The sequence below is a fragment of the Sprattus sprattus genome (assembly GCF_963457725.1).
Source record: "Sprattus sprattus genome assembly, chromosome: 10".
Taxonomy (NCBI): domain Eukaryota; kingdom Metazoa; phylum Chordata; class Actinopteri; order Clupeiformes; family Clupeidae; genus Sprattus; species Sprattus sprattus.
In genome coordinates, this window is record NC_137908.1 from 24310462 (window position 1) to 24332438 (window position 21977).

General features: G+C 41.3%; 2 protein-coding genes across 2 annotated transcripts; both read left to right on the plus strand.

The window, feature by feature from the left end:
• Nucleotides 1-4724: 4724 nt before the first annotated feature.
• Nucleotides 4725-9045, plus strand: ift52 (intraflagellar transport 52 homolog (Chlamydomonas)). Its single transcript, XM_080846630.1, has 14 exons — nucleotides 4725-4760; nucleotides 5211-5361; nucleotides 5500-5587; nucleotides 5811-5940; nucleotides 6173-6248; nucleotides 6349-6420; nucleotides 6653-6779; nucleotides 6872-6955; nucleotides 7042-7110; nucleotides 7215-7369; nucleotides 7729-7816; nucleotides 8083-8191; nucleotides 8455-8600; nucleotides 8712-9045. Exons 2-14 carry the CDS (start codon nucleotides 5243-5245, stop codon nucleotides 8754-8756), a joined length of 1308 nt encoding a protein of 435 aa, XP_080702756.1. The 5' UTR covers nucleotides 4725-4760; nucleotides 5211-5242; the 3' UTR covers nucleotides 8757-9045.
• A 1560-nt stretch (nucleotides 9046-10605) lies between these two features.
• On the plus strand, nucleotides 10606-20568 carry mybl2b (v-myb avian myeloblastosis viral oncogene homolog-like 2b; the record flags this gene model as incomplete). Its single annotated transcript, XM_080845502.1, has 15 exons — nucleotides 10606-10677; nucleotides 11505-11601; nucleotides 11716-11787; nucleotides 11922-12014; nucleotides 12305-12525; nucleotides 14057-14204; nucleotides 14443-14511; nucleotides 14797-14991; nucleotides 15941-16231; nucleotides 16985-17127; nucleotides 17544-17643; nucleotides 17786-17893; nucleotides 18080-18190; nucleotides 18303-18437; nucleotides 20440-20568. Exons 1-15 carry the CDS (start codon nucleotides 10658-10660, stop codon nucleotides 20566-20568), a joined length of 1932 nt encoding a protein of 643 aa, XP_080701628.1. The 5' UTR covers nucleotides 10606-10657.
• Nucleotides 20569-21977: the final 1409 nt, after the last annotated feature.

A 21977-nucleotide genomic window follows, 5' to 3' on the forward strand; every position in this document is an offset into this window, starting at 1 on the left:
ATGTATCTTGTACGTAAAATATGTTGGATTTACCAACTGCCTCTTCACTTCATTAACTCAAAGAGAGTGTGCTTTTATACACACGTTTCTCTTGTTTGACATGAATAAAGAGTTTTGAATTTCTCAGTAATACCCCATTCAAGCCTAAGCTATTTGAATAAGACTAAGCGATCAGTTTATTTATTGTAGACCTGCATATTTGTTGTACAGAATGATGTAATAAAAAAATAGCCTAATTAAATAATATTATGTTATGAATAGATAACCATCAATAATCTTAATCGCCAATGACAACGATGGAAGAGGTTTTTCCAAAATGTAGGTGAAGTCTTTTTGTCCTACCGTAAAGTAGGCTGCCCACAGCAGCAAGATAATGTTTTGTAATGTGTATTATTTCCATGAAGGCCCATTTCTGTATGTGATGAAAGTTTTAAATGTAAGCTAGATTGTGGCTTTCTCAACCTGTAAATATTTGAAAGAAGATATGTAGAATAAAAACATCTGTTTAAACTTTAAACTACAGTGACTGTCATGAAATAAAAAAACAATAGGCCTATTGATGTTTGGATCATATGGGCTACAGACATGATGAAACTACATCCTTGGAGAAAATTAGTAACAGTCAGTTTTAAAGGCACCCAGTGCAACTTTCAAATCAAATCAAATCAAACTTTATTTGTACGGCGCATTTCATACACAAAGGTAACACAATGCGCCTCACAGTAGGAAAGAAGGGAAATAAAGGGGGGGGGGGGAGGGTTACAAATACTTGTAAAGAGACATAGATAGATAAATAAGTAAACGTCCATAAATGTAAAATAGATACATTTTACATGATAACAGGGCATCACATAGCAACAGGGCATCACATAGCAACAGGGCATCACATAACACATGTCAACAAGGCATCACATGTCAACAGGCGACACATGTCAACAGGGCATCACATGACAACAGAGCATCACATGACAACAGGGCACCACATTTCTGTTGTGTTCTGTTTGCCGGGGCCGTACATGCATCCACTCGGCAAACAGGAAACACATTTGATGTAGCGGTACTTAATTGGGGGTTACAAATACTTGTAAAGAGACATAGATAGATAAATAAGTAAACGTTCCATAAATGTAAAATAGATACATTTTACATGATAACAGGGCATCACATAGCAACAGGGCATCACATAGCAACAGGGCATCACATAACGCATGTCAACAGGGCATCACATGTCAACAGGCGACACATGTCAACAGGGCATCACATGACAACAGAGCATCACATGACAACAGGGCACCACATTTCTGTTGTGTTCTGTTTGCCGGGGCCGTACATGCATCCACTCGGCAAACAGGAAACACATTTGATGTAGCGGTACTTAATTGGGGGTTACAAACACTTGAAAAGAGACACGGATTCGTAAATAAATAAATGTTTCAAAATATGTTAAATTAATACATTTTTACAGTGAGTGATAAGCCAGATCAAAGAGGTATGTCTTGAGTGTATGTTTAAATGTATCAACCGTTTCAGCCATTCTTAGGTATTCTGGCAGAGTATTCCAAAGGCTGGGGGCATAGAAGCTAAAAGCTGCTCTCCCATGTCTCTTAGTCCTAGCTTTTGGTACTATTAGGAGATCAGTGCCGGAGGACCTCAGGGTTCTACTGGGTGTGTACCTTGAGAGCATGTCTGTTATATATTCAGGTGCTTGACTATGGAGTGATTTATAGACTAGTAGTAGAATCTTGAAATCTATTCTAGAACTAACAGGTAACCAGTGCAGGGATTTTAATACTGGTGTGATGTGCGCTCTCCTTCTTGTTTTAGTGAGGACTCGCGCTGCTGCATTCTGTATTATTTGTAGTTGACTAATGGCTTTTTTTTTTGGTAGACCAGACAAAAGAGAGTTACAGTAGTCTAGCCTGCTTGTGATAAACGCGTGCATCAGTCTTTCGGTGTCAGCCTGAGCGAGAAACGGTTGCACCTTAGCAATGTTTCTTAAGTGATAAAAAGATGTTTTAATTATATTTTTGATGTGGGTTTCAAAATTGAGATCTGAGTCTAATATGACACCTAGGTTTTTGGCTTGGTGCTTGGTGTTAAGTGCTACTGTTTTTAAATGTGCAGATAGTTTATCTCTTTCATTTCTTTCACCAATGACTAATACCTCTGTTTTATCCTGGTTGAGCTGGAGAAAGTTTTGTGACATCCATACATTTATATCAGAAATGCAATTTACCAAGCAATCAATAGAGCTGTAGTTGTTGGGTGTTACAGAAATATAGAGCTGGGTGTCATCCGCGTAACTATGATAGTCGATGTTGTGCCTCCTTATTACACTACCAAGGGGTAGCATGTAAAGACTGAAAAGTAAGGGGCCTAAAATGGATCCTTGAGGGACCCCACAGGTCATAGAAATGTTTTTGGAGCTGTGGTTTCCGAGGGCAACAAAGTATTCCCTGCCTGTTAGATAGGTCCTAAACCAGTTTAGGACTGGGCCAGCGAGGCCAACCCACTTTTCAAGTCTGTCAATAAGGATATCATGATCAACAGTATCAAAGGCTGCACTAAGATCCAGAAGGGCCAGGACAGATAGCTTTTTGGAGTCAGCATTAATCCTGAGATCATTTACAACCTTGACTAATGCCGTTTCTGTGCTATGATTGGATCGAAAACCAGATTGAAAAGTGTCAAAGACACAATTAGCATCTAGGAAAATATTTAACTGTTTAAAGACAATTTTTTCTAGGATTTTGCTAAGAAAAGGAAGGTTGGAGATTGGTCTATAGTTGTTTAGAACAGAAGAGTCTAAACTGCTTTTTTTCAACAGTGGTCTCACCAAGGCGGTTTTAAGTTCTGATGGGAAAACACCTGTAAGCAAGGAACAGTTAATAATGGCTAGAATGTCCTTAGATACAGAGTCAGAGATGGTCTTAAAAAATTTGGTGGGAATGGGATCAAGAGGGCATATAGACGGCTTCATTTGTGACACTACTTTGTTCAGCGTTTCTATATTAGTCAGTGCAAAAAAGCTAATACTGGTACAGCATGGTGGAGGGGGATCGGAAAACAAAACATTTGGAATTTCTTGAGCAATATTATTTCTAATGTTTGTTATCTTATCTCTGAAAAATGCTGCAAATTCCTCACATTTGGAGGTGGAAAAAAGACTATCATCTACTTTGGGTGCAGGGTTTATAAGGCTATCTATTGTTGAAAAGAGGACTCTGGAATTGTTAGAGTTTATAGATATCAACTTAGAGAAATTATCCTTCCTAGCATTTCTTATTGCTTTATTAAAAACTGAGAGTTGATCCTTAAAAATATCAAGGTGGACCTGTAGCTTGGTCTTTCTCCATGTACGCTCAGACCTTCTGCAGGATCTCTTAAGTTTAATAATTTCCTCATTTCTCCATGGAGCTTTTTGTTTGGCTAAAACCTTTTTTTGTTTCAATGGTGCTACAGAGTCAAGTGCTGTCCTTAATTTTGTATTTAGAGTAGTTACTAGATCATTAACACATGATGGCCCCGCCTCTGGTGTTTTTGTATTAGTTATGTCTTGTCTAGTTATCATTATTTTGAAATTCTCAGCTGCTGCAGAGTTAAGATAGTGTTTCTTAATAAAACTTTCGGCACTTTTTTTAACTTTAGGTACCAGTGCTGTAAAGAAAATACAAAAGTGGTCAGAAAGAGCAAGGTCACAGATAGAGGATATAACAGTCGTAAGACCCTTTGTAATAACTAGATCAAGGGTGTGGCCACGGTTGTGAGTGGGTTCAGTGATGTGTTGGGTAAAGTCCATGGAATTTAAGAGATTCATAAAATCCCGGGCCTTTGAGTCGTTCCCATTATCAATATGTATGTTAAAATCGCCAGTGATAATAATCTTATCGTAGTTTGTGTGGATAATGGAGAGTAGTTCTGAAAAGTCTGTTAGAAAAGTGGGACATTGCTTGGGTGGCCTATACACAGTTACTGACAGAACAGTAGGCTGGCACTTAAGAACTATGGCATGATATTCAAATGCGGCAAACTCATCGAAGGAGATGCTCCTGCAGCACAGGGCATCCGTGGCTATGGTGGCTGTCCCGCCCCCTTTTTTTACCATTTCTAAAAGGACTGAAAAAAGCTATAATTGGGAGGGGACGCTTCAATAAGAACTTTATAGGCTTGAGACTCAAAAAAGAAACATTCAATTTCTAGTCTTTTTTACACGTAGCCTAGTAAGTTTCAATAACTCCTACCATTACATATCGACATTCAAGGAGCAAAGACGTCACTGTGTGGTGAGAACTGATAGAAAATTGTACACAACAACAATCGCCGGTGGGGAGAGGCAATTTTTCCATTGACTGGAATCCTGTTTTATTTATTGGTGGGGGGGAAATGGCGGCGATTGTTGTTGTTTACGATTTTCTATCAGTTCTCACCACACAACGACGTCTCATCTTTGCTCCTTGAATGTCGATATGTAATGGTATGGAGTTATTGAAACTTACTACGTGTAAAAAAGACTAGATGAATGTTTATTTTTAAGCCTCGAAAGTTGCACTTGGTGCCTTTAAGGTAGTTAGCAACTGCCAGACTCCACACAACGACTATGAAAATAGAGCTCACGTTGGTGTCAGCAAACTCAGCATGGACATTGTGGTTGCTAAGATAAAGCGCCCTTGGTAACGTGTGGCTTCTGTTTTTACCCACAATCCCTTCGGGTGGCCAACGGGATAGTGTTGTAGCTGACACGGGTAGCTTTAATTTAATTGGTAAGTTTGTGATTTGTTTTTATGATTAATCAAATCACATACAGATAGAGATGACTAATTTGTCGAGTACCGCTAGTCAACAGAAACATAGAAAAAGGTATCGATACTTCCATAGGCATCCTAAACAGCTAGATAGCAAGCTAACGATGTTATCATACCTAGGTTGATATTGCCCTGTAGATAATAACACAACTAAATATAACAAAGTTTTTGTGTTTTATTGCCAGTGTAAAACTGAAAATTAATTTGATCAGGTCACCTGTGTAGCCTGTTAGGGTAAAGTATCTGGCAGCTTAGCTACGCTAGATGACTGTGTAGCTAAGTTACGTGGAAAGGCCTGCGCCTGCATACAGTGAACATGTAAATAGCAGTAGCCTAATTTCGATATTAGCCTACTCGTTGGTACATTTTCTAGCTAACTGTGATATGCAAATGTTGATTTTTCTGTAGCATATGTGGCCGCTTAATAAACCCGGCCAATAATGGATAAAGAACAGCGTAACAGCGTTGTCTTTAATGCATCGAAGAGAGAACTATTCACCGCTAATACTGGGTACAAGTCCCTCCAGAAGAGACTCCGGGTACAATGGAAGATACAGAGGTAAGGCAACGTCAACGTTAGACAATAATTGAGAAATTATGAAATGGTTAAGTGATGTTACTCACAAACTGACATTGACAATCTTACATGAAAAGAGAAAGATGTAAATCCTGAACGTACGATTGTGTCATCTGACAGCATAAAAGAGGAGCTCACCCAAGAGAAACTGATGGGCTCTAAGCTGTGGATCACTGCGGGGCCAAGAGAGAAGTTCACTGGGTCTGAGGTGTGTGTGTGAGTGTGCAAGTCTGTTTCTGTACGTCTATGTGCCGTTCTGTGAGTGTGAATGAAATGCATCTGTAATATGATCAGAGGCAACATGATGCTTTGTGACACAGTTGACTGTAAATGGTCTTTCCCCTTAAATCACTGATTAAATTAACTAAAATGTACGCCATACCTGATTCTGTAATTGTTAGTGCTTTATATGATTCATTGTATCTGTTTAGCTTGAAGTCCTCAAGCATTATCTGGATGGTGGTGGGAATATGCTTGTGATGCTGGGAGAAGGAGGGGAAATGAGATATGACACCAACATCAACTTCCTCCTGGAGGAGTTTGGAATCATGGTTAACAATGGTGAGTCAGTGACAGTGTGTCTGACAGTACTACTTAAGTATTAAAATACAGCACTGATGCAAATACAGAACTACTGCTGACACATCAAGGTATTTTTTAGTGTTTTCAGAAATGGCAGTGTTTAATAGATAGATTGAAGCCACAGACATTTGGCTTTATTTTGGAAATTTGGTTGGCTTTCTATTCATGAAGCACTATATCTCTTGCTGTATTTCTCCAATTACCTTTACAGATGCTGTGGTGAGGAATGTTTATTACAAATATTTCCACCCAAAAGAAGCATTAGTTTCCAATGGTGTTTTAAACAGGTTTGTGCATTATTAATATGTTAGAGGACATTTTAGGATTACATTAGTTTAATTCAATTGGGATTACATTTGTAAAGTAAACTCCCTGTTTAATTTCTAGGGAGATCAGTCGAGCTGCGGGTAAAACCGTTACAGGTGCCATTGATGATGAAAGTGCTGGAAACAATGCAAAGTAAGGTTTTACATCCTGGACTTAATCCCATACCTGCCATCATCTGTCCTCTTTATGTAATCAGTCTACCAGATGCAAACATAAAAGATGTATGGCCATATGTGAAGTTAATTTATAAGTATTGTTTGTCAACCTTACACATGTGTACTATAGCAGAGATGTGATGATGTGCACATATCTTAATCAGAAATGGAGTCTGCGGTGTAATAAAACACCACTGTCTGGTCCACAGGGCCCTTACCTTTGTCTACCCCTATGGAGCCACTCTGAGTGTAATGAAACCTGCTGTGGCTGTTCTTTCCACTGGTTCTGTCTGCTTCCCCCTCAACCGACCTGTTCTGGCATTCTACAGAGCCAAGGTAGGCAGCAGCAGGGCTTAGCAACCCTTTGACTAAATATCTCATAATAATGAGAACAGATATGAACCACTGCAAATCTCTCTCTTTCAAAGGATGGAGGAAAACTGGCAGTGTTAGGCTCCTGTCACATGTTTAGTGACCAGTATCTTGACAAGGAGGAGAACAATAAAATAATGGTGAGCACTTCTGGTTGATACCATCTCCAGTTTTTTGGTCATTCAGAGAATATCTAGTTTTTTACCTCTTTTTCTTTGTACTGCAGGACGTTGTGTTCCAGTGGCTGATGACTGATAACATTCACCTCAACCAGATAGATGCAGAGGACCCAGACGTGAGTGAAGGATGCTGGTGGTGTGGGTAGTAGCTTTCTGGGCCATAAAGGCCTTTAAGTGACTCTCTTTATGTCAATCTATATGCTGTTTTTGTTTTGCCCAGATCACGGACTACACCATGTTACCTGACACAGGATGCCTGTCCGAAAGACTACGGGTGTGCCTTCAGGAGGGAGACGAAAACCCACGTGACTTCACATCCCTGTTTGACATGTCACTGATGAAGCTGTCAACAGACACCCTGCCTCGTGTTATCAGGTTACAGCCGGTTTATTGCACTCCTCAGCAAAAAAAAAATAATCAAAAGAAGAGGGAGAGAGAGAAACCCCCATAGCCCTGATTGCATGATTTGTTTCCCTCTGTCTATTTTTGACCTGTTCCATTTTTAACAAGGACAAGAAGGGTTGCGTGTGATCACTGAATGCAAAACGTCATAGACTGGACTACTGCTTAGTTGTCTTGGTCCTTGTCAGTCTCATATGTATAGAGACATTGACTGAAGTCCTTAGTGCCATTATATGAAGACTAAATACATACATACAAACGCAGGAGTGGTAGTCTGTGATGGTCTTTAAATCTGTGGATATTTGGATTGGATTTTTTTTTCCTTTTTGCAGCTCCTACAAGCAACTGAATGTGAAACATGAGCAACTCCAGCTGATTCAGCCTCAATTTGAAACACCCCTACCCCCTCTTCAACCAGCAGTAAGCAAACTTCACACACTCAAAACAAAGACTGTTACACTCTGTCACATATTTGCCACATTTATCATACTAAAAAAAACAGAGCTTCACACGTTACACTTTTCCACATATTTGCTATAGTCCTGCTAAAAAAATCCAAGAGGGTCATTTAACAGCAAGGACCGCAATGGGGTAGTTTAAATAGAAAACAATGAACACTCAGAAGCACAACAGATGATCTGTTTAGACCACCTGTGTGAAATCCATTCTTGTCTCTGTGTGTACAGGTCTTTCAGCCCGCCTTCAGGGACCTTCCTCCTCCAATGCTTGACCTCTTTGACCTTGACGAGACATTTTCCTCTGAGAAAGTGAGACTGGCTCAGCTCTCAAACAAATGTGAGTCCAGCACTACTACCAGTCTATGAGAGGCTACTCTCCAGCACTGCTACCAGTCTGTGAGAAGCTACTCTCCAGCACTACACACAAGTCTGTGAGAAGCTACTCTCAAGCACTGCTACCAGGCTGTGAGAAGCTTCTCTCCAGCACTGCTACCAGTCTGAGAAGCTACTCTCCAGCACTGTGCAGTAATTGTACCATGTAATAGTGCTTTTGTCATGTAGTGTCAACCAGTAATTCCATTGCATCATCCATACTTCCAGGCACAGATGATGATCTGGAATTCTATGTGCGGAAGTGTGGGGACATCCTCGGTGTGACTGCAAAGCTGGATAAGGATGGCCGAGATGCGAAGCACATCCTAGAGCACATTTTCTTTCAGGTGGTGGAGTTCAAGAAACTCAATCAGGTGAGTGAAGCTGATCAGGAGTGCCCATATAATTAAGAGAAACGGGGTAGAGTTTTGATATTTATGTTTTCTAGACAGATTTAAACTGAGATGTCTTTTATATTTCAAAAGGAGCATGATATTGACACTACAGATGTGAGATTTTCACCCCTCTGATGGCTGAGGTTATCCGGAAACAACGGGACAACACTTAATGGGGCAAGTGTATACATTGGAGCTACCAACAACGGCCCCATCCATCCAACTCTCATTTCCCCAAGTGGTTTAGTTTGGTACTGTACATAGTGAAACCAAATTAATATTTTCATGTACATTTGAATTGGTATTGATCAGCAGGAGTAGGGAAAACATGCAGGTCAAGACCCCTTTTTTTTGCCTTTTGATAATCTGTTAACTACTTTTTTCAATGTTGAAATCATATTTAATAAAACAAATATTGAATGTATAATTGTACACAAATAAAAGTTTTAATACAAATAGTTTCATGCAATAGCTCTTTATTAAGTCTTTTTTTTTAACATTGACATAAAAACAGTTGTCCAGTCAGAAAAAGAAAACACTTGATTAGAAGTAGTTTTGCAGTTTAAAAACTAGGACTGGAACAATATACATTGCAAATCTGGCATTAAACCATCTTTCCTCTTGGGTGATGACTCAAATACCTGCTTGAGGCATTGGCTTCCCCAGCTTCATGAAACCAGGCTTTGCTGCTCATCCTCCTGCACTGACCCCAGTGGCAGGGTCTCCTTCCAGGACTTGTGCCCGTCTGACAGACTGGTGGCTGGTGGTGTACCCGAACCTATAAGGGAGGAAATCTCAGCCACTGTCGGGTGCCCGGACTGATTTCTGGGGCTCCAGGTAAACTCGAGCTCGCTGGATTCCAGTGCCGGCTTTGGGCTGTCTAAGCCTGGCTTGATGAGTGACACCTCCCAGGACGGATGGGTGGTGGTCAGGTCCATGCTGGAGAGGTCTAGCGAGCTGGCCAGAACTGGCTTTTTGAGGAGCACCTTCTCAGTGGGTGTTGAGGACTTTCCGTGAAGTGTAAAGGGAAGCGTCAGAGTGTATGTGTGAGGGACAGGAGTGCTTTGTTGTGATACCAGTAAAGGGGAGAGAACTCTAGGGGAGGTGGTTAGGGATTCCAAATTTGAGTTGGAGGTGTTGGTGTCTGAGAACTCCACCACGATTCCTTTTGGAAAGCGGATCGGGCCCGCTGAGGTCTCCATGGACAGAGCAGAGACGGATAAGCTTTGGTCCAAGTAAAAGCCTTTGTCCATCTCTGAGGACAGACCCTCCGAGTTCCTACTGAGATCTAAAAGAGAAACGCTTGATGCAGTTATATGAAGACATTTTGTGCTTGAATGAGTAGTCAAACGGTCTAACAAAATCAACAATATTGAACAAAACAACTCGGTTATAGAGCTGGCCACCAAATGCCATACATTTCAGTTTAAGACACAAAAGTCTATCCCAAAAGGTTCTTACCAATACTGCCTTGAGCCGACGCCATGATGTAAGAAGGTAATCAGGACAATTGTTTTCATCAGGGTCTACTTATAGCCCTCGTTAATTATCATTACGCAGACCAGCGGCGCCGAGATTCAGAAGGATATTAACATTGGGAGATATAACATTGGGTTTATTTCATGAACTGAAAAAGCCCTCCAACATTTAACTACAACTATGTGACAGTCTTTTTTAAATGTTTATTTATGTTAAACGTATCTCTCAATACTGGGGTGATTTCCTATGATGATACTTGACTTGGAAAACTTGAGTTCACTTACAGGGCGTTTGCAGAGCTGCGTGCGCAGAACTCTCTGTGCGTCACTCCCGGGAAAACTTGCGAGAAAAAGAAGCGCGAGATAAGAACTTGAGCGCGGAGACTGCAATGTAATCCTGTTTGTTGTCCTCTGTCATCTAAAGATTTTGTTGCATTTGCCAATAATTTCAACCAACTAAAATGTGCTAAACGTTACGGAACTGCATGCAAGACATAGTACTGAACATTCGATCGTTGTTCCGGGGATTTTGGATTTGATAACTGAATCAGCCTGGAAATGTCCTGGTGGTCGCGCGGGTAAGTTCTAACATATGATATTATTTTTAATCGCAAGTGTTTCAGTCTTCATCCAATCACAAAATGTTTGTCTTCAATATGACATTATTGCATCTGGCACTGTTGCAATGCAGTAATAGTTTGACATTATGCTCACCAAAAGCCAACGTTAGCTATTAAGCGCGAACACGGTAACCAATGTTAATATGTCTTACCTTACAACACAAATAAAAACAGTGATTGCTGTCTAACAGTGCAATAACGTAAATGTGCAACAATGTGAGTTTTTTTTGTCAATCGCAAATTGTGGGTAGTTGTTTTAACACGAGTCATTGGTAACAATCAGCTAACAAATACCAACATGGCTTATGAAGTTAGTTGCCTTTAGTTAGCTGCTGAAGCTAACACTGTGTGTACGATTAACAGGTCTGTCCTGTTGTGAAGCTAGGTAGGTATTCCGTGAGAGGAACGGAGTCCACTATTGCAGGAAATGTAGGATTATAAAAGCATGTGATGTTTCGCATGCTGCACTGTTAACTATGTTAAGTTAATTCCCAGTTTCAAACCTGCAAGGTGCGCTGAAAGACGATTAATGGCATCGAATTCTACTTAACCAGTTTATTTGAAATGGACAGATTATTCCCATTTAACGTTACCAGTTTACTCATCATACCAACGCTATTGTGTACAAACTACAGTTAGTGACACAAACAAGGGTCCAGCAACGTGTTCATTTGGTGTCGGCCTTCTTTTAACACCGTAGCACTATGTTGTGATGTTTGGTGTCGTGTTTGAAGTGTACCTCTCACATTGACACTTCAGCCATTTGCATGCATTGCTGCTTTTAGGGAAGATGGCGAGGAGGCGATGTGTCAGGACACAGACTCGGATGTAGCTGAGCAGAGAGACTGCGGGAAAGTCAAGGTGAAGTGGACTCTGGAAGAGGTACGTTCATTTACTTATGATTCACCATTAGATATTAGCGTTTACAGCACCAGCGAATCAGTGTGGTTTATTTGTCGTCAATAAACTTACTATTTTTATTTATTTTTTTTGCAGGATGATAACCTCCGAGCCCTGGTTCAGAAGTTGGGACCTAATGATTGGAAACGAATTGCCAGTTATTTGCCAGTGAGTGAAGTGTCTGTGATCGCTCGTATGATCATATCCAGGGTTTTAAATCCACTGTCATCACTGTGCTCACTCTGGTTTTCATGAATTATGTTTTAATCATTTTTTTTATCAACTTAAAAAAAAACTTTCAGAACCGGACGGAGCATCAGTGCCAACACCGCTGGTTTAAGGTTCTTGATCCTGATCTGGTGAAGGGTCCATGGACAAAAGAGGAGGATGAGAAGGTGGGATTCTTTTTCCTTTTTAAAGAAATGGAGTTTTTGACAGTACCTGCTCTGACATGCTTATAAGTATCAGTGTTCTCTTCATTGTTCTTTACAGATTGCGAGATCAATGTGTTAGTCTGTTCTTTAGGGACTTATTCTTTTCAGAAGTGCACATCTGCATATCGTGCTCAATGCCACTTATGCTTCATGTTGGATCAATACTGTATTATGGTGTAAAATAAAACAAGGGCTTTTCAAAGAAGCTGCTCTAGGCCTTTTTCTCTAATCAAACCACATTATTGTTTCAGGTTATTGAGCTGGTGAAGAAATACGGCAACAAGCAGTGGGCCATGGTAGCCAAACACTTAAAGGGTCGCCTGGGGAAACAGTGCCGGGAGCGCTGGCACAACCACCTGAACCCTGACGTGAAGAAGTCTTCCTGGACTGCAGAGGAGGACCTGGTCATCTACAAGGCTCACAGTGTGCTGGGGAATCGCTGGGCGGAGATCGCTAAACTCCTCCCTGGAAGGTAAGACAACGGTGAACGGGAGAAACGCTGCGTTCCCACAATGACCATGAAAGAATTAATCGCAAACATTACTACAAACCGGGAGAAGATTTATCAGCTGAGCTATAGAGAACAATACATTAGGACCAATAACTTGTGTCTTAAACAGTTTAATGCACATAAAGGCTGATTTAGGCTCGTTTTAGACACAGAGCCGTAAGCACGTAAGTTACACAAGGGACTTGTTTTAGACAAGTTTTGATTTACGGTTCCTTAAGGTTCCTTAAGGATTGTGCGTGTTGCAAAGCAAATTGACACCAGAACTGTAGATTTATTTTGAGTGAAGTAAGCGTATTTACTGCAGCATGACAAAAACAAGTTTAAAAAACTTACTGGAGCATGAAAGTGTAGTGGGCGAAAGGCTTGATGTTATGAATACATGTGTTACACAAAATACAAAGGTTGGCAATTCAGTACCAGTGGCGAAAAAGACAGATCACATGACGCAAAAGTTCATTTATTGACACATCTTTTAATGACTGCGACAGGCTTTAAAACGATGTGTTTATGAGTTACATTATTCAAAGATGAGGTAAACGGCGAGAGAATCTCATCATGTTGTCAATGCTTGTAAATACAATGGTGCTGGCCACAAGTTAACGCCACGTTAATGTTAACTTTTGTATATGAGCAGACCGGGCTCATTCTATCAAACTCGCGGGTGCAATTGATTGATTCACGTCAATATGAACTCAATGAATGATATCACCATGACTCACAAGTGGTGGAAAATGCGGTCATTTGATCGTCCTTATAAGTGTTTAAAGAGGGTTTGTAAAGGAGTTCATGTCTTCGGACCTCTTCTGTTATGTTTGTTCATAATCAATAAGAAAAGGCTTGTGAGACGGTCTGCAGGGTATTCATGATTAAAAAAAATTCTGGGTCTAAAAAAGACTGTAGTATGCTATAAAACCGGAAACGTGAGACTCTGTGAAAGGCTGTGGTTAGCCGGCCAATCACAGTCTTTGCGAGCTTCGTAGGGCCGGAGTGTTTTAGTCGCATAGTCAGAAATTTTGGGCGACGCACTTAAGCACGTAAGGGGGGGTATTTTACTGCGCAAGGGGGGGTTGTGTATCTTACGTGCTTACGCGTTACGTCTAAAACAGAGCATATATCACCCTTAAGACCTACACTGTAGGTTTGGCGATATGTTTAATTTTAGGCCAGTTTGGTGTGCTGAAAAACAAAGAAATGGGCATGTTTGGGCATGTGTCTGCTTGACCATGTAAAGTTCAGTTTAACAGCAGCATCCTGGGTTTATTTATAAGAGCTGTGATACGGCATATCTGAAGCATCACTGGACTTGCAATGTGTGCCATGCAATGCCTGATTAACTTCTATTCATTGAAGGACTGTGGAGCCATGTGTTTTAAAAACCTGTATACTGTCAAATTAATTTAATGTCTGTGTTACTTTTTCAATACCTAGCTACTATAACCTTCTATAATATACCACCACTAAAACCTTCGCCTTCCATATGCCGCCTTCGCAGGACAGACAACGCTGTGAAGAACCATTGGAACTCCACCATCAAGCGCAAGGTGGAGATGGGCTACTACACCGGTGTGGACACCACCATGAAGGGGGTGCACCAGACGGAGCAGGGCGAGGTCATTGCTCACCACAGCAGCGGCCAGCCAGTAAGCATGAGGCTCCCATACAAATAGAAAAAGTTCAGCACTGTCCAGTCAAACTGCATTCTCACTCCATTGGTTGCATTATGGGGTTATCTGTTGCATAATCACACTTGTTTGAGGAATGTGCTTGTTTGTGAATTTGAAACAAAAGAGACTGGAGTTTACCTTCTGAAAGTGGATGTTTGACTTGTAGGAATTGTAGGCATTTGTCTCATCCCAAATGTTTTTTGTTGTTGTGTTGGTCTGTAAGGTGGAGCTGTGCTTTGATGGCGCTATGGACAGTGTCCAGGTGATGGAGACTGTGCCACAGGTATTAACAGACTTTGCAAATATCTATACAGTCATGGGCAAAGGTTTTAAGGCCACTCTTGAGAAAATGTACTTTTTGCTTCTGAATGCAGCGATTGCATCAGAAATGAAATTGATCTTCATCCTTACTTCATCCTTAGCCTATTGTAGTCACTTTTCAGTTGACACTTGATGTAATTCTCCAAGCAAATACAAATAATGTATACACAATCTATGTACAAATTTATTATTTTTCATAGATTATACATTTCTCAACACGTTTGCATGTCTATGCTGCCCTCTATAGGATGTTCCGTGTCCTGCAGTTGAATTAGTTTGTGCTAAGCCAGAGTCGCCGCCTTGCCAAAAAGGTGTGATGACCCCCAAAAGGGACTCGGACAGTGGTGGGGAGTCGAGCACTAACTGCTGGGTGGTGGATAGCTCTGGATTCCTGTCTCCTTCCTCGGGCGCCGTTAAGGAAGTGATGGAAATGATGGAAGGGGTAAGGAGATGCACTTGACAGAGATGATTCAAATGCCCTACCTGTCTCACTGTGAAGCATGATTTGTTTTGTCTTTAGTCGTCTTAAAACGTATATTTTGATGTAGAATTCATGCTTTATGTATTTTTCCACTTGCTATTTATTGAAAAGAATACAAGATTTTCAGTTAAATTTATAGTGTTCCTGATACTGTCTGAAAAGGGAGGTGACATCCATGACTTTCAGGGAACTTAAGGAAGTCTACTTTGTTGTTGTGCAACTGTATGGCCCAAAGCACCCCTGTTACATGACATGGCACAGAGCCTGTATGGCAGTGGGTTTATATATATATATTTTTTTTACAGCGTGTTCCATAGATGCCTGATAAATACATTACTCAACTCTATGTCCCCACATGCCCCTATAGTTCCCTGCCACCCTCTGCTTCCTCCCATATTACTGTCCCCCTCTGTTCCTGTCTGTTTGTCTGTCTTCATTCATCACTCCCCCGCACTCTCTCCTTCCTGTCTTTACTTCCTTCATTAGTCTATTTCTCATATTGCCCCCTTGTTCATCCCTGCCACTGGTCTTTTCTTTCAGTCTATTTTTCTTTCCCTCCTTTGAGTTCTCCATCTCTTGTCTGTAGTATCTTATCTCATCTTTACTTCCTCTTTTCTTTAGCCTCTTTCTTTACCCACCTTCCTTTCTTCCCTCCTTTCTTCTATCACTGTTCCCCTCCGTCCAGTTTTCTCCCTGCCTCACTGTGTCCTCTCTTTACAGTCTTTCCCCCTTGCCTTTTCCTTGCCCCTTTTTTGTTCTCTCTCACTCTTGCACATTCCCTCTCCTGTCATCTTGCTTTCTATACCTTCTTTCTTTACTGCCTTCCTTTTTGCATCCTCTTCCTCTGTTCCCCTCTACCCATCTGTTGTCTCCCTCCCTCGCTTACTCTGTCCCTCTCTTTGTCAATTAGGACATGGAGAGTTGGTGCAACCTGGCCGACGTGACCTTTGACCTCCCAGAGGAGAGCCAGAGTCCGGTTTCGGGCCCCGAGCTGCTCCAGTTCCGCCTGGAGGGCAGCACCCTGCAGGAGCTGAGCAAGAGCAGCCGTGGCGAGCTGATCCCCATCTCACCCCGTGTCACCACCCCGCCCTCCATCATCTCCCGCCATAGCCGTCGTCGCATTGCAGCTTCCCCTGACCCCAACGACTCCATGACCCCCAAGAGCACTCCAGTCAAGTGTCTCCCCTTCTCACCCTCACAGGTAGGGCCACATTCATATCCAGCCAAAAAGCGTGCGACTCTGAATGTCAGAGCATGGGGAGAGTTAAAATATATAAATAAAGCTGCTTTTATAGACTTTTTATTCAGTAGACTTCATTAATAATTAGAGCTTCCCTTAAAGCTGCGTCCGCAGACATTACCAGTCGACTCTCCCAGTTGAACAAGTTGTCCAAACATGGGGGTAACATGTACATAGCCCTCACATATAAACACATGGTGCACGTAGTGTATTGGTATTACTCCATAAACAAAAGTAATGATAGTGATGTAAGTAAAAAGTAATAAATAATAAAGTATATCAGACTGGTCACCTGCAGTAAACTCATAACATGTGCAGGGTAGCGTCAGTGTTCTGGTAGCTGTGCCCATTTGGGGAGAGCAGGTGTGGGTGTATGTTTTAACTCCTGACAGCAGTGTAAAATGCCTCAGGTTTTAAGATAGATGGAGGAACAGGTCTGTCTAGTCTTTCTGGAGTTTAAACCAGCCTTAATCTAGCACACATGGCTCTAAAGTCCAGACACTCAAAGAAGACATTATTAGCTGCTGTAATACATTAACTGATTCTGGGGTTAGACAGAGCTGCTGAAGAGGTCTTGTGACCCCTGTTATAGAGCATGCAATACGCATTTTACGGCAAGCTTTTAAAAAAATGGCGTCATGTGGCACTGGATAATACTCAAGGCATGCCACAGTTGTGTCCTCACAGGGTTTTGAATCCAATTTCTCTTTGCAGTTCTTGAACATGTGGACCAAGCAGGACACACTGGAGATGGAGAATCCGTCGCTGACCTCCACCCCTGTGTGCAGCCAGAAGGCCCTCGTCACCACACCCCTGCACCGCGACAAGACGCCACTCACTCAGAAGGAGAACAACATGTAGGTGCCCCACATAAGGGGATTTTCTGCAGAGGTTTTGAGACAGCTGCTGAACAAAGCTAAAATAAATTGTTGCTGTTTAATGTGATTTTCTTATGTCTTGTTTAACATGTGTATTGCTATTAGGCAGGCAGTAAAATCCCTTATGATGTGATCTTTTTCACTCACTTAGCAGTCAGGTGAAAATAGAAGGCTGCATCTGTCTGGAGGCATGGTGTTAAACAAACAACTGACTTATAAAAAGCATAATCTGTGCTGACACTGTCTGACACTCCAAACATTCTGCATTCATCATGTCAAAACCCTTTGCACACAATGGTGTGAAATACACATCAGACTCAGTCCTGAAAATGTCTCCTGTAGGGATACATGTAAAATCACTCGTAATTAATACTGCCATTTTATTGACTTCATAGATTCATCACTCCGAATCACAAGTCTGATTTGGATGCCAACCCACGCACTCCAACTCCCTTCAAAAATGCCATGGAGAAGTATGGCCCTCTACGTCCACTGGTGAGTCACTTTTAGGCTCTTTACCAGTGTTGCCTTTCTGTACTATCAGTTACTGCAAGAAAATCTGTAAAGAAAATTGTATTCCATAATTTTAAGCAAAATGTTAACATGAAGTATTTTTTCTCTCCTTTTTGTTCCTAAGCCCCCTACTCCAAATCTTGAGGACATTAAGGAGGTTCTGCGCAAAGAGGCAGGGATCGACTTGATGTTGGATGACGACACTCCTCCTGAACAGAGGCGCAAACAAGCAGTGAGTTTGGGTTTATAAAAAGTTAAAAAACTAAAAATTGTTGTGCTGATATGGATTTCACCCTGGTATTATTTATCAAGCATTACATAGTACTGTTTTTTTATGTCATGCTGCTCTACTCAGCAATGATGTTCTGCTCATTGTCCACTGTCACACCATTTCAAATATATTGATTTTGCTCCTCAGCAAAGGCCTCCGATGAAGAAAGTGCGGAAGTCTCTGGCGCTGGACGTGATCGACTGCAAGGAGTCTACCAGAGCGATGCCTCCCAAGCCCATGCCAAAAATGAACCCTGAGGTTCGCACAGTTACCCTAACTGACCGAAACCCATATGAATACAGAAAGCCAAGTTCTACCTGTGTGAACTTCTCCATTATGTCTGACTGTCGCGTGTTTGGTTTTGTGATAGGCTGACACGTCACTCTCTTCATCATTCGATTCCTCCTCGTTTTCCTGCAAGAAAGAGGAAAACGTTCTGGATCAGGGCTTCCTCCTTGGACCGTGTGAGAATACATCAGGTTCCCTACCAGAACCTCCAACACCGGTGAGCATCATGCATAAACATTTGATGGAAAACTTTTAGAATTGTTTGTGCTTTTTTTTGTGTTTCAGCATTTGATTTCAAACATGGAAGGCTACATTATGAGATGTGCTCATTTTGTATAGTACCAAGGCCAAATGGCTTTCTACATTTGAGTTGTGCATTTAACTACATTTTATTACATAAACTAATTAACAGTCTATTTATAAATGAGATGGGCGTCAGTCTTATGCCATCTGCACCTGCAATCAGACTGCCATCTGTAGTCTCATGTTTTTTTTTGTCACGGAAACATGGTCACACATAGATTTTGCAAACAACTAAATGTCTCAAGCACCCCTTAAAACCTTGAATCACATCTACGCAAATGTGGCTGAGACTTCCAAAGCCACTCCCCTCCCCCACCTGGGACAGTCTGGCATCATTCCTGTTTCCTAAAGGGGCTTGCTTGGTTCTGCGTTGGTGTTAATTGTTGCGCAAAATGTACTCATAGCAGTTCATGCTCCCAAAGGTTGCGCATGTTGCCATGAGCGTGCCATTTGCTCGGCAGATAGAAAGCTGTTTCCCTAACAGAAAGTCTGAAGCTTGAAGTTCTTTTCAAACCTTTGCTTTGGTAGCGCTGTTAAACTGAGCAGACATGCAGACTACATTTTAGTAATCTCATCTCGTAACATTCGTTGATAGAATGCAGGCTGGGAGGCTCGCGTAAAAGTTTACGTAAAAAATTGCGCAAGTCTAGAAAAAGGGGCCGACGCACGAAGGCGTGAAAAGTCGCGCAAGGGTCTCTGAGCATAATTCAGCCTTTAGGACTGCCCGGCCATTAAACGTCTGAACCCCTCAAAGAGGACTGTGAAGACCTGGCTGGAGGGGGCTGACTGCTCTTCAGCACCAGTTTGCTGCCCATACCACCACAGACTCAGATTAGCCCATACCACCACAGACTCAGATTAGCCAATACCACCACAGACTCAGATTAGCCAATACCACCAAAGACTCAGATTAGCCCATACCACCAAAGACTCAGATTAGCCCATACCACCACAGACTCATACTAGCCCATACCACCACAGACTCAGATTAACATTGACTCATGTACCAACACTGTCCACACACACTTATTGATGTGAACCAGAACAGAGTGACCACATATAAACAAATCATATCAAACAAAAAGGCGAGCTAGGAGCCACACACATGCCCGCATCTACATCAACAGAGCTGCAGTGGAGCTTGTATCAAGCTTCAAATTCCTTGACATCCACATCTCCAAAACTCTCACCTGGTCCATGAACTCCTTCATCCTGTTTAAAATGCACGACAGTGCCTTTACATCTTGTGGAGTCTAAGGGCTCTTGCACACCAGATGTGTTGCGTGTGTGCGACTGCTGCGTTTCTGTACTGCCACGGCTTGCTTGCGTCTGTTTGATTTTATGGCCATTGTCAAAGGAAAACTGAATACAGTGAGTTTGGTGTGATCCATCATTAATGAACCGTCCAAAGAGTGGAGACCAGAAAGTTAACCAGCTGTAACCAGAAAGCAGTCACATGAATGCTCTAACCTGTTGACATGGGCGCTGAAATAAAAATGTATATCATCACTTCATCATCACTTCATCATCACTTCATCATCACTTCATCATCACTTCATCACCCATCATCACATCGCTGTAGTACCTACTTTTACTTGCACTTATCTGCAAATAATTATGTTCTTTTGCACTTCTGGTAAGATGATAACGGCATTTCAGTTGGCTTTGTACCTGTACTCTTACAATGACAAAGTTCTAATCAAAATCAAATCTGTACTTACTTCCTGTCAGTCAATGTAGGTTATCCTGTGTGCTTCTTTTTTGTATCATGTGCATTCAACATATAACATAATCCTGCTATTATTCTGACTGCTATGCTTTTTTCCTCCCCCATATTTTCCTCCTCCTCCTCCTCCTCCTCCTCCTCCTCCTCCTCTTCTTATCATCACTATGTGTTCTGTTTTGTTCCCCCTCAGATGTCTCAGGAATGGGAGGAGGTTGTGTGTGGACGGACCAAGGACCAGCTGATCCTGACACAAAAGGCCCGGCGGTTTCTGCGCTCCTTAAAATCGAACCCCCCCAACCGCGCACTCATCCTGTCCTGAGTTGTCATTCACTTCTGATGTTGTCAGCCCTGTCCGACTTGATTTTGTACTTTATTTGGCTATTCCCTTTATTTTGTTGATGTTTAAAATAATCTGAATGCAAATGTGAGAAAAATAAGTATTGCTAAAATGACCAGTGATGCTTTGAATAAGCATTGCTGTCTTAAGTCTTTGGATTGTCTCTAGTTCAGCATTGTTTTGTCTTTCTATCGGACTTTACAAGTCATTGTGTCTGTTCATACTGATTACACCTCAAGTGTGCATCAAATGCACAATACAGGTTTTAACCTCTGTACTCATAGACAGCTGTAGAAGTACAATGAAGTTTAACTCAAAATCAATGACCTTCCTTAATCACTCTCCTGCATCTGAACCTGATGTTTTTTTGTTTGTTTGTTTTTTAAGTGATTATCAGTCAGATCTACCACACTTGAAATGAAGCAGCCTCCCAGTTATTCATTGAGGTGTTTGGTTTTCATCTTAGATTGTGAGATTTAAACAGTTATGAATCAGTGGCATAGAAAGACTTTGGTCAGAGCTGACATGTTTACATGTGCTAGGATGTTCATAAAGCAATAGAATTATCTATAATAGAATAGAGTTTCTTAATATTTCAGTGAACCCTTCTGGAACTTGTGTAAAGAATGTGTAATTGAATAGGACCTTAAACTCAGGCAGACCTGTATGTTCAATGTTAAGATCAGGGTGGTGTACTCAAAATATTTGTAGTGAAATATGTCTTTTATGAAAAAAAAGGAGAAATGTTACAGCGTCAACTGTACTGTTTATTTAAATGTAGGTCCTAGAAGTAATTAATGATATTCAATTCTGTGAGTTGTTTGTATAAAAACATTAAAAACGTAATATTTCACACCGATGTCTGGCCCTTTTTCTAAAACGGTGCATTTCTGTGTAGACCAAGCACCCATTTTCTACAATTTGTTCGACGTAACCATTCTGACAGCCTTTATGTGGGGCGGGTTTTTTTTTGTGTGTGTCGACGGGAAACGACCAATGAGAAAGAGACACAATACCTCCAAAACGCCTCCCGCCCACTGTAAAGCGTTGTGATTTTGTTCTCTAAACTGTAATTAGTTATTTTATTAAAAATAAGAGCAAAAACAGATAATCAATTATGTATGTACGACACTATAATATATCTCTAAAGGTATATGCCCAGAAGAGATCCATTGAATTGTATACATTTGCAGGATTCAGTGACATCCAACCATTCACTCTATCAGGGTGCCAACATGATTTACACTGCTGGTTAATAAAGATAGTTTTGTATTGTAATTTCAAGAATACTTTTGCAAAATTACCAGCATACTATTTAAACCACAGCTGGTAGCATTGTATATATGAATTCAAAATGTTTCACGCCAATTCAGAAAGTAGATTTCTACCAG

Bases quoted from the DNA above. Each gene is read 5' to 3' on its own strand.
- ift52 (XM_080846630.1), top strand. From the start codon at position 5,243: ATGGATAAAGAACAGCGTAACAGCGTTGTCTTTAATGCATCGAAGAGA. The intron at 5,588-5,810 runs GTGTGTGTGTGA...GTATCTGTTTAG, and splicing joins AGAAGTTCACTGGGTCTGAG to CTTGAAGTCCTCAAGCATTA. The intron at 8,601-8,711 runs GTGAGTGAAGCT...ATATTTCAAAAG, and splicing joins AGTTCAAGAAACTCAATCAG to GAGCATGATATTGACACTAC.